The sequence below is a fragment of the Carex rostrata genome, chromosome 12 (genome assembly GCF_964058835.1).
Source record: "Carex rostrata chromosome 12, lpCarRost1.2, whole genome shotgun sequence".
Lineage (NCBI taxonomy): Eukaryota > Viridiplantae > Streptophyta > Magnoliopsida > Poales > Cyperaceae > Carex > Carex rostrata.
The window spans coordinates 6,303,090-6,315,695 of NC_135929.1; the positions used below are offsets into that span (position 1 = coordinate 6,303,090).

The window sequence follows — 12,606 nt, forward strand, 5'->3', positions numbered from 1 at the left end:
TCATTAATCCAATGTGTAACGAGTGACGCATGGGAGTTGAGTCAGTTGACCGGTAAAGATTACATAATTGACCAGGTCCCACCCCGAATTAAAAAAAAAAAGGAAACAAAACCAACTGACATTTTGGGCCGCAATAACACAGAAAAAAAAAAAAAAATTCTAAATACGGAGGCAGAGCCGCAGATCGTATCATGCTTGGTCTATAAAATCATAGCGCCATCTAGAACTCAACCAAGATCATAAAGATCACTCATCTCCTTCATTTCTGTTCCACTTGATCTCTCTTCCCACAACAAGAAAATGTCGGACGTCAACACAGCCAGCAATATGGTCAAGCTCATGACCAGCGATAAAAAGGTGCTCGAGGTGTCTCTGACAGTGGCGAAGCAATCTGGAGTGATCAGCCACGCAACAGAAGACATTTCCCCCGAGGACCGCAAGAATTTCCCCGTATCCAATGTCACTGAACGGGTGCTTAAAAAGGTGATCGAGTATTGTGAAAAGCACGTCGATGCCGCAGATGAGTCGAAGACTGTGACGGAGACCGAGGAAGGTAGCAGCACCATTCAGGCTTCCCGAAGGATTTCAGAAGAGGAGCTGAGAAACTGGGACAAGCAATTTTTCAATGGCGTCGATACGGATATGCTCTACGACCTTATTATGGCAGCTCACTATCTGGATATCACCGACCTGCTGGACGCAACATGCCAAAAGGTCGCCAACATGATGAAGGAGAAGAGCCTAAAGGAGATTCGCGAAACCTTCAACATCAAAAATGACTTCACACCAGAGGAGGAAAACCAGATTATCGGTGAACACCCGTGGGCTTTTGTGTGATGGAAGTTATTAACTCTCCAGCTTTGATTTGATTCAAGATTGTGACTTTTAGTTGCCAAGAACTTGTTTTCTACTTGGATTTTTAACTCCGTTTTCAAGATTGTGTCTTTTAGTTGATGTCATAAGTTCAAGGTGTCTTTGACGAGGAATTTTGTATTCAGATGTAGAGGATTTTTTTTTTCTTTTCTTTTTCTTTTGGATTCAAGATTGAGTTGTTATGAGTTCTTTGAAAAAGAAAATAAATGTTCTTCCAATTACAAGTTTTCAGACTTCAATTTAATTGTTGCATATGGTATCGGGATATTCTACTCAGGTACGTCTGAATGAAACAAGAAATATAACTGAAGTGCGATTATATATTAATAATTTACTTAAGAGACTAAAAAAACATATATATTACAAAGATGACACAACTCTCACTACTACAGAATAAGTGATTGTACACGGACATAAATAGGAGAGCTACACGGATTTCCTACCGTGTGGAATGTGAGGGTTTAGAAATCCCTGAATATTTATACACGGATATTTACCCGTGTGCGATTATCGAGAGCTACACGGATTATTACATAAACAACCGTGTACAAATGCTTGCTAGCGTCGCTCTCAAAATAACCGAGCTACACGGATATTTACATAAACAGCCGTGTATGATTACTCTTTCTACGCGGACATTTAGCTAAATGTCCATGTACGATTACTCTTTCTACACGGATATTTAGCTAAATGTCCGTGTAGCTCTCTTATTTTTTTTATATGTTTAAATACCTTTCTACACGGACATTTAGCTAAATATCCGTGTAGAAAGAGTCTTTCTACACGGACATTTAGCTAAATGTCCGTGTAGCTCTCTTATTTTTTTTATATGTTTAAATACCTTTCTACACGGACATTTAGCTAAATATCCGTGTAGAAAGACTCTTTCTACACGGACATTTAGCTAAATGTCCGTGTAGCTCTCTTATTTTTTTTATATGTTTAAATACCTTTCTACACGGACATTTAGCTAAATGTCCGTGTAGAATTACTCTTTCTACACGGATATTTAGTTAAATGTCCGTGTAGCTCTCTTATTTTTTTTTATATGTTTAAATACCTTTCTACACGGACATTTAGCTAAATGTCCGTGTAGAATTTTTTTTTTTTTCAATTTTTTTTAATGTTTAAATACCTTTCTACACGGACTTTAGTTAAATGTCCATGTAGAATTGTTCTTTTTTTCCCATTTTTTTGTGGCTAGCTTCCAATTTTGTTAGCCATTTAAAATTAGAATTCCAAAACAGAGAAACATTAAACAGAGGTCTTTTAAACTCATAATTCCAAAACTATACAACAGTATAAATAATTTATGTACACTAAATTATACAAAATTATACAAATCCATATTGAGCATTACAAAATTTAAATTGAAACTGCCTTGTCCACATATATCTGACATCGTCAATTTGCTCCTTGATGTAACACTTTTGCTTTGGTCCATACTACAATTATAATTTGGTATTAGTTAGTAACAAGAAAAGGTAGAAGATTACAATTCATGCAACATATATATATACAAAGCCTTTTGTACATGCAATCTGATGTGATAAAACATAACATATACTCCTCAGGATCCAATACAATGTTTGTATAAAAGTTATATCCTTACCACTTAGTAATCACATGATCAAGCTTTGGCCCAAAATTCGTTAAGTTGGGCTCAAATTGCCAAAACTCTTGGTTATGATCTAGTTTGGACCAAAATTTCATACAAACTAAGGCGTATTAGATCCAACATATCAAAAAAGGAGCTCCCATGTGATCCATGACATGATGCCTCTTGGTTAAAGGTCTCCAACATATTGCATCTCCAATAAGAATCCATTGATCAACATATATATATGTGCATACATAATAGGGAATAAAAATTCTCCTTTAAAATTTTCATCCAAAATTATAAGAAAATATTTATATATAAAATTAGTTGAATCTGTCTAGCTTTTATACGAACCATTGAAAATCAATTTCGTAAAAAAAAAATTATTGCATCTTATATGAATTTACGATGGCTCTGATATCAAATGATAGTCTTAATAATTCATGATGTGTTTTGCAATTAAAAAAACACAAGCAATCCAGAATCTGTAAATTCAAAATAAAATAGCAAAGTAATTTAAATCTTACAGTTCTGAAGTGCAGACATCTTTAGGCGGAAGCGTTAGTACTGATCTTCAACGGTTTTTCTCAGATCTGATGATGGAGACCTTAGGCGTTTTCTTTACTTCTCACTTTCAAAAAATGGTCCACATTACACTAATTATTTACATTATCTTAACAAATCAAACATGCATGTATTAATTAATAATTGACCTAAATAAGCAATAATAAGCTAGTAACAGAAAAGAGAAATATATATATATACATGACTAAGCTTAGCAAGATAGAGAGGAGAAATACAAATTAACTTCAAAGATCTCAGATCCTAGCTCTTTGTGCACAGAAATCAGAATGACACTTCTGGAAGGAGAGAGAGAGAGAGTATTAATTGATCAAAACGGCGCTGCTAGAAGGAGGTCTTTTATATTACCAAAACCCTAGAATAACCTTTCTACACGGATTTTTTACTTAAAAATCTGTGTAGCTCTCTCAAGGTTTTCTATACTGTTATTTAAACAAAAAACCGTGTACAATTTTCACCTTTCTACACGGCTCTTTATTAAACGTCTGTGTTGCTCTCTCAAGTTTTCTACACTGCTATTTAAACAAACATCCGTGTACAATTCTTACCTTTCTACACGGTTCTTTAATAAATATCCGTGTAGCTCTCTTAAAGCTTTCTACACTGTTATTTAAATAATAATCCGTGTACAGTTCCTAATAAACGTCCGTGTAGCTCTCTCAAGGCTTTCTACACTGATTCTTTAATAAACATCCGTGTAGAGATCCCATAGATATTTCGGGCTTCCAAAAAATTACAATTTATCCACGGTTTTTAGGTAAAATTATCAAATCCGTGTACAATGTGCAGTGTACAATGATCATTTTTGTAGTAGTGTCTACTTTGTATAATATTCATAATATCATGTGGCAATGAAAAAACATATGTGATATTATTTATAGCATTACTTTAAGGGATTATGTATTGTAAAAGAATACTTAAATTTACATCTGTGTCATTTGGGTAACTATAATGTATAGCTAGTGCCACTTATAGTTTATGGTAATAAAATGTTATTATGTCATTGCCAACATGACATAGATCACACATGACCACATCAATAAGGAATTAATTAGAAAATGTATATAGAATTATTTAACATGTATGACATGATAAATAAATGGTTTCTCCATCAACACATGAGAAATAGAATTATTTAGAATAATTGTATATGATACTACAATTAATTGGATTAATTGTATTTGATTCAAATAAAGAAAATAAATTTTGGCCCAATAAACAAAGCCTAATGGTTGTTGTTAATTATGGCCCATGTTAATTTAAGAATTGTTTCCTTAATTAAAAATTTGCTCAAAATAGTTTACTACATTTTCTGAAAAAAACTGCTACACAGCGTTTCTTATTTGGCCCACATATCTCTCATAAGAAATATGTTTTTAGCGTTCTATGTATTTCTGGATAGATAAAAGAAATATCTAGAACTTTGCTTCTTCAAGGAAGCCAAATTAGAAACAAATCATGGTAAAAAAAAATGTGGTAGAACATGGTGCTTAATTTAGACTACCATTTTTGAAAACTGCTGTGCATGTTTCATATTCGGACCATAGCGCCCTCATACGAAGACCATTTTAGACGCACTATATATGGATGGAAAGTTAAAAGAAAGATTTATAACTTTTCCATTGAGCAGGACCTAATTTGAATTAGATTGTGGTAAAAAACAAAAATCACATTCCTTTTTTTGTTATGTATAGTCTCTCTCTCATTCCTTTTGAGTAAGAATTCATTTTGAGAGTTGAAGTTCTATCAAAACTCTCTCTCTCGCGCACACACACACATGTTGAGAACCCACACATAATCTAGTTCTATTGGAGGATAAGGATTAAGGAGCAACTAAAATAGTACTATCTAGTAAGAGAAAACTTCAGTTTCTAATTAATTTTTTGGTGGATACTGTGAAGGGCTTCTACTTTGAAGTCTCAATTTGGTGTAAGTTATTCTAGGAGGCCGTTTTGACAAACAAAGTTATTCAAGAGATCTAAAAGAGAATACAACTTCTCTCTATTTACCAAATTGACATTTGGTAAAGGTATATCCAAATCTTTTTTTGTAGATAGATTTATGATGGATGAATGAGTAGACAATTATTTGTACTTAAGAATTGCTTGATTAGAATTAGCATAATAAAGTAGAACCATGGATTATTGTAAAAGGGTTAAAAAGTTTTAATTTTACCACCTTAACGCATCTTGAAATCTTGCAGCATTTACATTTCAAATTTATGATTTTCAAATTAATTTAATATAAATCAAGTTGTAAAAAAATGTTTATAACTTAATTTATATGCTTGTTTTTATCTTTTTTGACCGGTTGACTTTATAAATTAATTCAAAATTTATAAATTTGACATGTAAATACATCATTGGTGAAGTAGATCGGTTTCGATGATTTGAATTCATCATTTGAAGTCAATTTGATGGATTTTAAAATTAAGTTCATCAAAAAAATTTAGTAAGCTAAAGAACATCATAACTAGTTCTACTCTTCTCATATTATATCACGAGAAGATCAGATTATTGAATCCACTCCATTCTTCCTTTGTCGTGACTCATGACCACAATTTATCGACGCCTCAACAAGTGTTTTATTCTTTAAAAAATCACGAATTTCATGGAAATATCAATTTGATCTGGTAGCTTGATACTGAGGAAAGGGAAAATGAGTACGTAAGAATAACGGGGTAAAGAAAAAAAATGTTTCTTTCTTTCCAAGATCATAAATCCTTTATTATCACATTTACTTAACTGAAAATAATTGGAATAATCTGAAAAAAAAATAACAACAACTCATCATATATATGTCTCTTAGCAAGAGGTTAGAAATAGTAGTTTATATTTGACATACTATATTAAAGAGAAAAAAATTTAGTATTTAGTATAGGATATTTTAGGTTTCATTCATAGGTTTCTCTTTTTATAGATTTATGTTGTTATAAATATATCTCAATTGTACTGTAATTATGAGTCAAGAAATACAATTAACTTTCCTCCTAATATTTTATCTCTTGTTTCTAGCCTCTTCTTTTGAAACCCTAACAGATGGCAATCGGAAAAACTAAGAATAATGAGAAGGCTGATCGAGCCACTACTGAACAGGTATGTGGGAAAAGCTTCACTGTTATTATTCAGCATCAAACCATTCCAAACTGTCTTATATGCTTTACTTGGCCTCATTCATCTTGTAGGTTATTGACTCAAGAACACGGATGGTTCTATTTAAGATGCTAAATCATGGTGTTTTTAATGAGATGAATGGTTGCATCTCTACTGGGAAAGAGGTACTTTGTTATTATTATTTTTTTTTTTTTCCAATTCAAATGAGATGTGAGATCCTTACTGGGTAATTTTTCCTCTCTCTTTATGCATTAATGATCAAATGCATGATTTTTTACTAGGATTTTTCAGCTCCTACGCCTCTGCCATAGGCTCATAATTAAATAATTATGTGCAGGCCAATGTTTATCATGCCACAAAAGCTGATGGTCAGGAGCTAGCTATAAAAATCAACAGGACTTCTGTTCTCGTCTTCAAGTATCTATTATAAATTTGTTTGTTTATTTTTTCATAATACTTGTGCAGGTTTTAATTAGTTGTCCCTTCTGTTAGTTTAGAATTGTTAATGAAGTATTTATATATGGGTTTCAGAAATAGAGACCGGTATGTCGAGGGAGATTATCGTTTAAGGCATGGATACTGCAAACACAATCCCCGCGAGATGGTCAAAAGTTGGGCTAAGAAAGAAATGCGAAACCTCTTGCGGTAAGGGATCAACTGGAATGTTCTTTCTATTAACGGAATTTCTTGCCATAATTCATTCCCCTTTTTCTTTATTAATGCATGTCCTTACTTTACTTTAGAATGAAAGCTGCTGGAATAAGATGCCCAACACCTCTGCTCATAAGGCTGCATGTTTTGGTGATGGAGTTTATCGGTAACTTAATTTTTTTTTTTAAATTCTCTTATCTTTAGCTGATATGTCCAAAGTTGTCTTAATTTTGATGTTAACTTATATTTATTTAACAAGCAAATGAAATGAAATGTTACATATGGAGTTGGTAATAATTATAAAAATATAAACTTATCAGGAAAAGGAGGATGGGCTGCGCCACGTCTCAAAGAAGCAAATTTATCTGAAAAGAAATTGTGTGAGAGTTATATTGAGGTACTTCTTTTAGGTGCTGAGTGATTAGTTTTTGAACAGTTTGTACAATTAATATGATATTGCAGTATTTTCCTTTATTTAATTCTTTTTCTTTTTTGTAGATTATCACAGCAATGAGGACACTATATCAGAAGTGCAAGCTGGTACATGGAGATTTGAGCGAATACAACATTCTTTATTATGAGGTACGATTACAAAGAAGCTTAGAATATTTCTTGCATCCCTAAAAATGCTTTTCTTCACTATTTCAAACCTGATAAAATCATAAGTCTCATTCTCCCCATTTTCTATAGAAATGTGGAGATTGACTATCCTTTTTGTTAATATAGCAATTATTAACATTGCCTTGTTTTGTTTTGCAATTTTGCAGGGTCATTTGTACATTATTGATGTATCTCAATCAGTTGATCTGAGCCACCCATTAGCTCTTGTGTTTTTAAAGGAAGATTGCTTGCATGTCACCGTAGGATATTTTCTCAGGCCATTCTAATGATTTATTTTTGATGTTTTGTCTTCATCAAGTTTTAAACAAAAATAATTTATTTGTTAATCATGCTTGTATAACAGGATTTCTTTGAAAAGCATGGAGTTGCGGTTATGTCAGTCATGGAGCTTTTTGATTTTGTGATTGACCCAACAATTTCTGATGAGTATGTGGATGAGTATCTAGAGAAGGTTCCTCTCTCTCTCTCTCTTCAAATTATATTAATTTTTTGTACAATTTACCAGGGTTGTGTTCAAGTATTGGTTTTGTTGGCAACCGTTATCTGCTCTTTTCGTACTGTTACCTGTTAAGAAAGCAGGAGAGTGTTCTTGGTGCCTTGCTGAGTTGAATTATTTCAGGCCCAGCAAAAGGTTTTGGAAAGAGAAGATGCAGCTGCCAAGGATGACACCATCTCCCCTACCGTTTTTGTTCAGGTCCTTTTGCTGCTTTGCTGAGTTAAATTATATATGTTCGCTCTCTCTTTGTAATTCAAACTATATATATAAGGTCTGAGATGTAGCTCTTTAATTAACAGATATGTCTGTATTCTCCTCCTTGTAATTTTTCTTTAGACCTTAAACTATGTGAAACAATGTGAAGCTGATCTAGTCAACATGGCGACTCTCCAACGACCCTCACTTGCATATGAACCTACTACCGATGCCGTGTATGACTATGACAAGCCCCTTCAAGGGTTTCTTTGCACAAGAGAAAACACTACTAATGGAGATCAACATGATAGTGACAGTTTGAGCAGGTACGAGTCATGTTCTAGTGTGGATGAAGAAGAAAAGCATGAGAGGAGAGAAAAATTGGGGCCTGAGGAGAGGAAAGCGGCACGCAAGGAGAACAAGAAGAAGGTAAAAAAGGAGAAGAGGGAGGCACGAAAAGCACGTACAGCCAAAATTAATTAATAGTAAAATAATTCTGCATCATTAAAAAAAAATGATTTTTAAATCATTTCAATAAATAGTAAAAAGTTTCAAAAAATATAAAATTTGATTTTCAAGTACATTTTATATTGATTGAACATCTAACTATTTGGATTGACTGTTCGAACTTTAAAAATCAGATAACCGAATAATTTGTTTCGAGGGTTAGAAAAAAATATTTTGAACTTAGCCAATCTCTCTTTCTCTTTATATATATGTGTGTGTTTTAGTTTTGAATTTTTTAAAAATTAAATTTGTTGGATCCTATATTTAATATTGGGCTTATTATTATGATGGACTGTGCTAACCTCAAATTGTAAGGGATAATTTAAATTTAAAAATGGGCTTAACAAAAAAAAAATATTTATCGAAATGTAGAGGATGTCTCAATGTTTTGCAGTTTGATTCCTATATATTTAATTCAATTTATAGCATGATCGAAAAGAACGATGATTAGTTGTTGAATAAATCTTGTTGATGATGAATTAAGCTGAATAAATTTTGTGTCACTCAACATTAATTTTATTTCTACAAAAGTAATTTTGAATTTAAAGAGTAAGTATTTGATTTAATTATAAAAGACTATATGTGTTTTGTATGAGAAATTATGTGTTCTAAACTTTAATGAAAGATATTGAAATTTGAAATAATAAACTTTCATTTTTTTTGAAAAAAAATAATCAGGGATGTAATCCAGATATAATGGGTACAACTAAAAAAAAATTAAAAAAATTAACGCCAGATGTAACTGAGGGTACAGTGTCAAACTAAAACCAAACCCTTTGCCTTTATTAATCTGCCTTGCTCCAATGAAATATATTCCTCAGTAATCCAATGTGTAACGAGTGACGCATGGGAAGTTGACTGGTAAAGAAAAAAGAATTGACCAGGTCCCACCATGAATTAAGAAAACCAGAAAGAAACAATACCGACTGACATTTTGGGCCGCAATAACACAGAAAAAAAAAAAAATCAATTTCTAAATACGGAGGCAGAGGTACCATGCTTGGTCTATAAAATCATAGCGCCACCTAGAACTCAACCAAGATTCTAAAGATCACTCATCTCCTTCATTTCTCTTCCACTTCATCTCTCTTCCCACAACAAGAAAATGTCGGACGTCAACACAGCCAGCAATATGGTCAAGCTCATGACCAGCGATGAAAAGGTGCTCGAGGTGTCTCTGACAGTGGCGAAGCAATCTAGAGTGCTCAGCCGTGGAATAGAAGATTTTTCCACCGAGAACCCCTACCACCTACCCAATGTCACTGAACGGGTGCTTAAAAAGGTGATCGAGTATTGTGAAAAGCACGTCGATGCCGCAGATGAGTCGAAGACTGTGACGGAGACCGAGGAAGGTAGCAGCACCATTCAGGCTTCCCGAAGGATTTCAGAAGAGGAGCTGAGAAACTGGGACAAGCAATTTTTCAATGGCGTCGATACAGATATGCTCTACGACCTTATTATGGCAGCTCACTATCTGGATATCACGGACCTGCTGGACGCAACATGCCAAAAGGTCGCCAACATGATGAAGGAGAAGTGCCTAAAGGAGATTCGCGAAACCTTCAACATCAAAAATGACTTCACACCAGAGGAGGAAAACCAGATTATCGGTGAACACCCATGGGCTTTTGTGTGATGGAAGTTATTAACTCTCCAGCTTTGATTTGATTCAAGATTGTGACTTTTAGTTGCCAAGAACTTGTTTTCCACTTGGATTTTTAACTCCGTTTTCAAGATTGTGTCTTTTAGTTGATGTCATTGCATAGCTAGTGTGATTCTCCTCGATCTTTTAGTTGATGTCATAAGTTCAAGGTGTCTTTGACGAGGAATTTTGTATTCAGATGTAGAGGTTTTTTATGGATTCAAGATTGAGTTCTTATGAGTTCTGTGAAAAAGAATAGAATAAATATTGTTCTTGCAATACAAGTTTCAGATTTCAGACTTCAATATAGTTCTTGTAATAATTTGTGTCATGATCGATTGCTAAAAATATGTACAACTACAACGTAAAATGAACACTAAATAATATTTTGCATCCTTTTATCTTTTTTTTTTTGCTTCTTAGAGTTTGGTAAATTACAAAGAAGGAATGGAGGGCATTTGGTCATTTTTTGTATTGATGGAATGAATGATTCCATGAGTTGTGTAAAATTTAAATTTATTCTGCTTAAACTTTAATGTTTGCTTGATTGAATCGGGGTTCAGAGAAATCAAATGTATATAGTTTTGGGATTTTAAGTTTTGGAATAACCAACATTTATGATATATTTATTTCAGAAAAAAGGTAATAAACAGAAAAGTCATTTAAAAGTTGCAATTTATAACAGCATGACCCTGGCTCCTATCTCCTCTCCCTTTCGTACCGGTAAAGATCTGTACCAGTCCGGTATGCCTGATTTTCCATCACAGTCGCAGTCTGCTTTGAGTAGTCTGTTCAGGCTATGTTCTGATTCATGCCCGAGTCCAACCCCACTCGTACCGGTTTGTACCGGTGCCGTACCGGAGCTGATTGATATTGTCTTTTCTTGATTTAAACTGCATTTAATGTCCTCCACCATGTGTGGGCCCCCATTTGTAGACTCCAATTGTTGTTTTATATCGTGTGCCAGCTGGTCAAACGTTCTATTCGTGCCAGTAAATATGCGGCTGCACCTTTTGCGCCATCTGATGAATTGTGTAATTAGAATCAATGGTCTGATCTCAGCCTTACAACACTTAATGAGCATCTCCTTTGATTGAAACACGTGCTTGCATTCCAATTAGTGTTGCTGCCTTTATATAACTTAACTATTACGCCACAATTGCTGAACAAATGCATAACTGATTCCCCATCCTGTTTGCACATGACACACCAGTTAACCATTGTCCAACCCATCTCCATGTCACTGTATCAACCCCCTCATTCATCTGTTCTGTCACCCAAGCTATTGCAGCTTGTAGAATCAGAAGCTGGTCTTGTGCCATGCTTGACAGTTCTTCCCGAAATTGAATACTTTTTTAATTGCTTTCTTCATTGTTATTTGCGTATCCCATGCATATGTGTACAACATTCGCAGTTTGTACTTTAATATTCCTTTTCCCCAATTGTGGTTCCACAATGATATTGTCTTACCATTTCCAGACTGCCTTGTGATAGATATCCATAGAAAGTGATATGTGTCCTTGAGTGTTTTCAAATAGGTATGATCTTGGTACCGGATACGGATCCGAGTTTGTGGCACAGAATATGGTCTTCCAAAGCCTCATTTGAGGTGACAGTCATTGCCATTGATAATTCAAAATCTGCTCTGGGAGTGAGGTGCGGTTCAATGAGCGTCGGATTAAATTCAGTCCGATGTTTGGTCAGAGCCGTTTGCTCCGCATCATGATTTGCACATACATTTTAATGACTAGTGCAGATCAGGTGCACACGCATCTTGACACAAATCAAACATATCCAACTGCCCCCCGATTCCCAACTTTTGATATTCCCCTTTGCATATATACCTCCAAACAATAAAAGCTGAGATCATTAAGTAGTATGAGGTGCTGCTGTTGTATGTGTATCAGACCATGCATCCCATTTTGCCGTGGCACAGCAGGAAACCTCAGGCTGGTGATAGTGAAAAATGCTAACGCTGGCCAGTACGAGATCTGAAATTGCTCAATTTTGTTGAAGATGATCCAAGCTGACTAAATTTTGTGTCACTCAACATATTTTTTTTTCAGAAATATTTTGGGCCCCAATAAGACAGAAATAAAAAATTCTATTTCTAAATACGGAGGCAGGGGTATAACTCATCTCCTTAATTGATCTTCCACTTGATCTCTCTTTCCACAATAAGAAAATGTCAGACAACTTGGCCAGCAATATGGTCACGCTCAAGACCCCGATTTTTTTATTTATATCCAAAAAAACATATAAATTTAAAAAACTAACCCAACTGCTTGTTAATTTTCAAATTTACCCAAACCGAAAATTTTTTTTC

At 34.2% G+C, this 12,606-nt stretch overlaps 1 protein-coding gene and 2 pseudogenes across 1 annotated transcript; all 3 read left to right on the forward strand.

Moving 5' to 3' along the window:
• The first annotated feature begins 300 nt into the window (after positions 1 to 300).
• LOC144563045 (SKP1-like protein 1B pseudogene) lies at positions 301 to 837 on the forward strand (annotated as a pseudogene).
• Positions 838 to 6,093: 5,256 nt separating this feature from the next.
• LOC144563046 (uncharacterized) lies at positions 6,094 to 8,614 on the forward strand. Its single transcript, XM_078312413.1, has 11 exons — positions 6,094 to 6,150; positions 6,240 to 6,332; positions 6,506 to 6,585; positions 6,700 to 6,813; positions 6,912 to 6,985; positions 7,140 to 7,216; positions 7,318 to 7,401; positions 7,587 to 7,679; positions 7,784 to 7,891; positions 8,060 to 8,134; positions 8,273 to 8,614. The coding sequence occupies exons 1-11, from the start codon at positions 6,094 to 6,096 to the stop codon at positions 8,612 to 8,614; spliced, it is 1,197 nt and encodes a 398-aa protein (XP_078168539.1).
• A 1,129-nt stretch (positions 8,615 to 9,743) lies between these two features.
• LOC144563047 (SKP1-like protein 1B pseudogene) lies at positions 9,744 to 10,274 on the forward strand (annotated as a pseudogene).
• Positions 10,275 to 12,606: the final 2,332 nt, after the last annotated feature.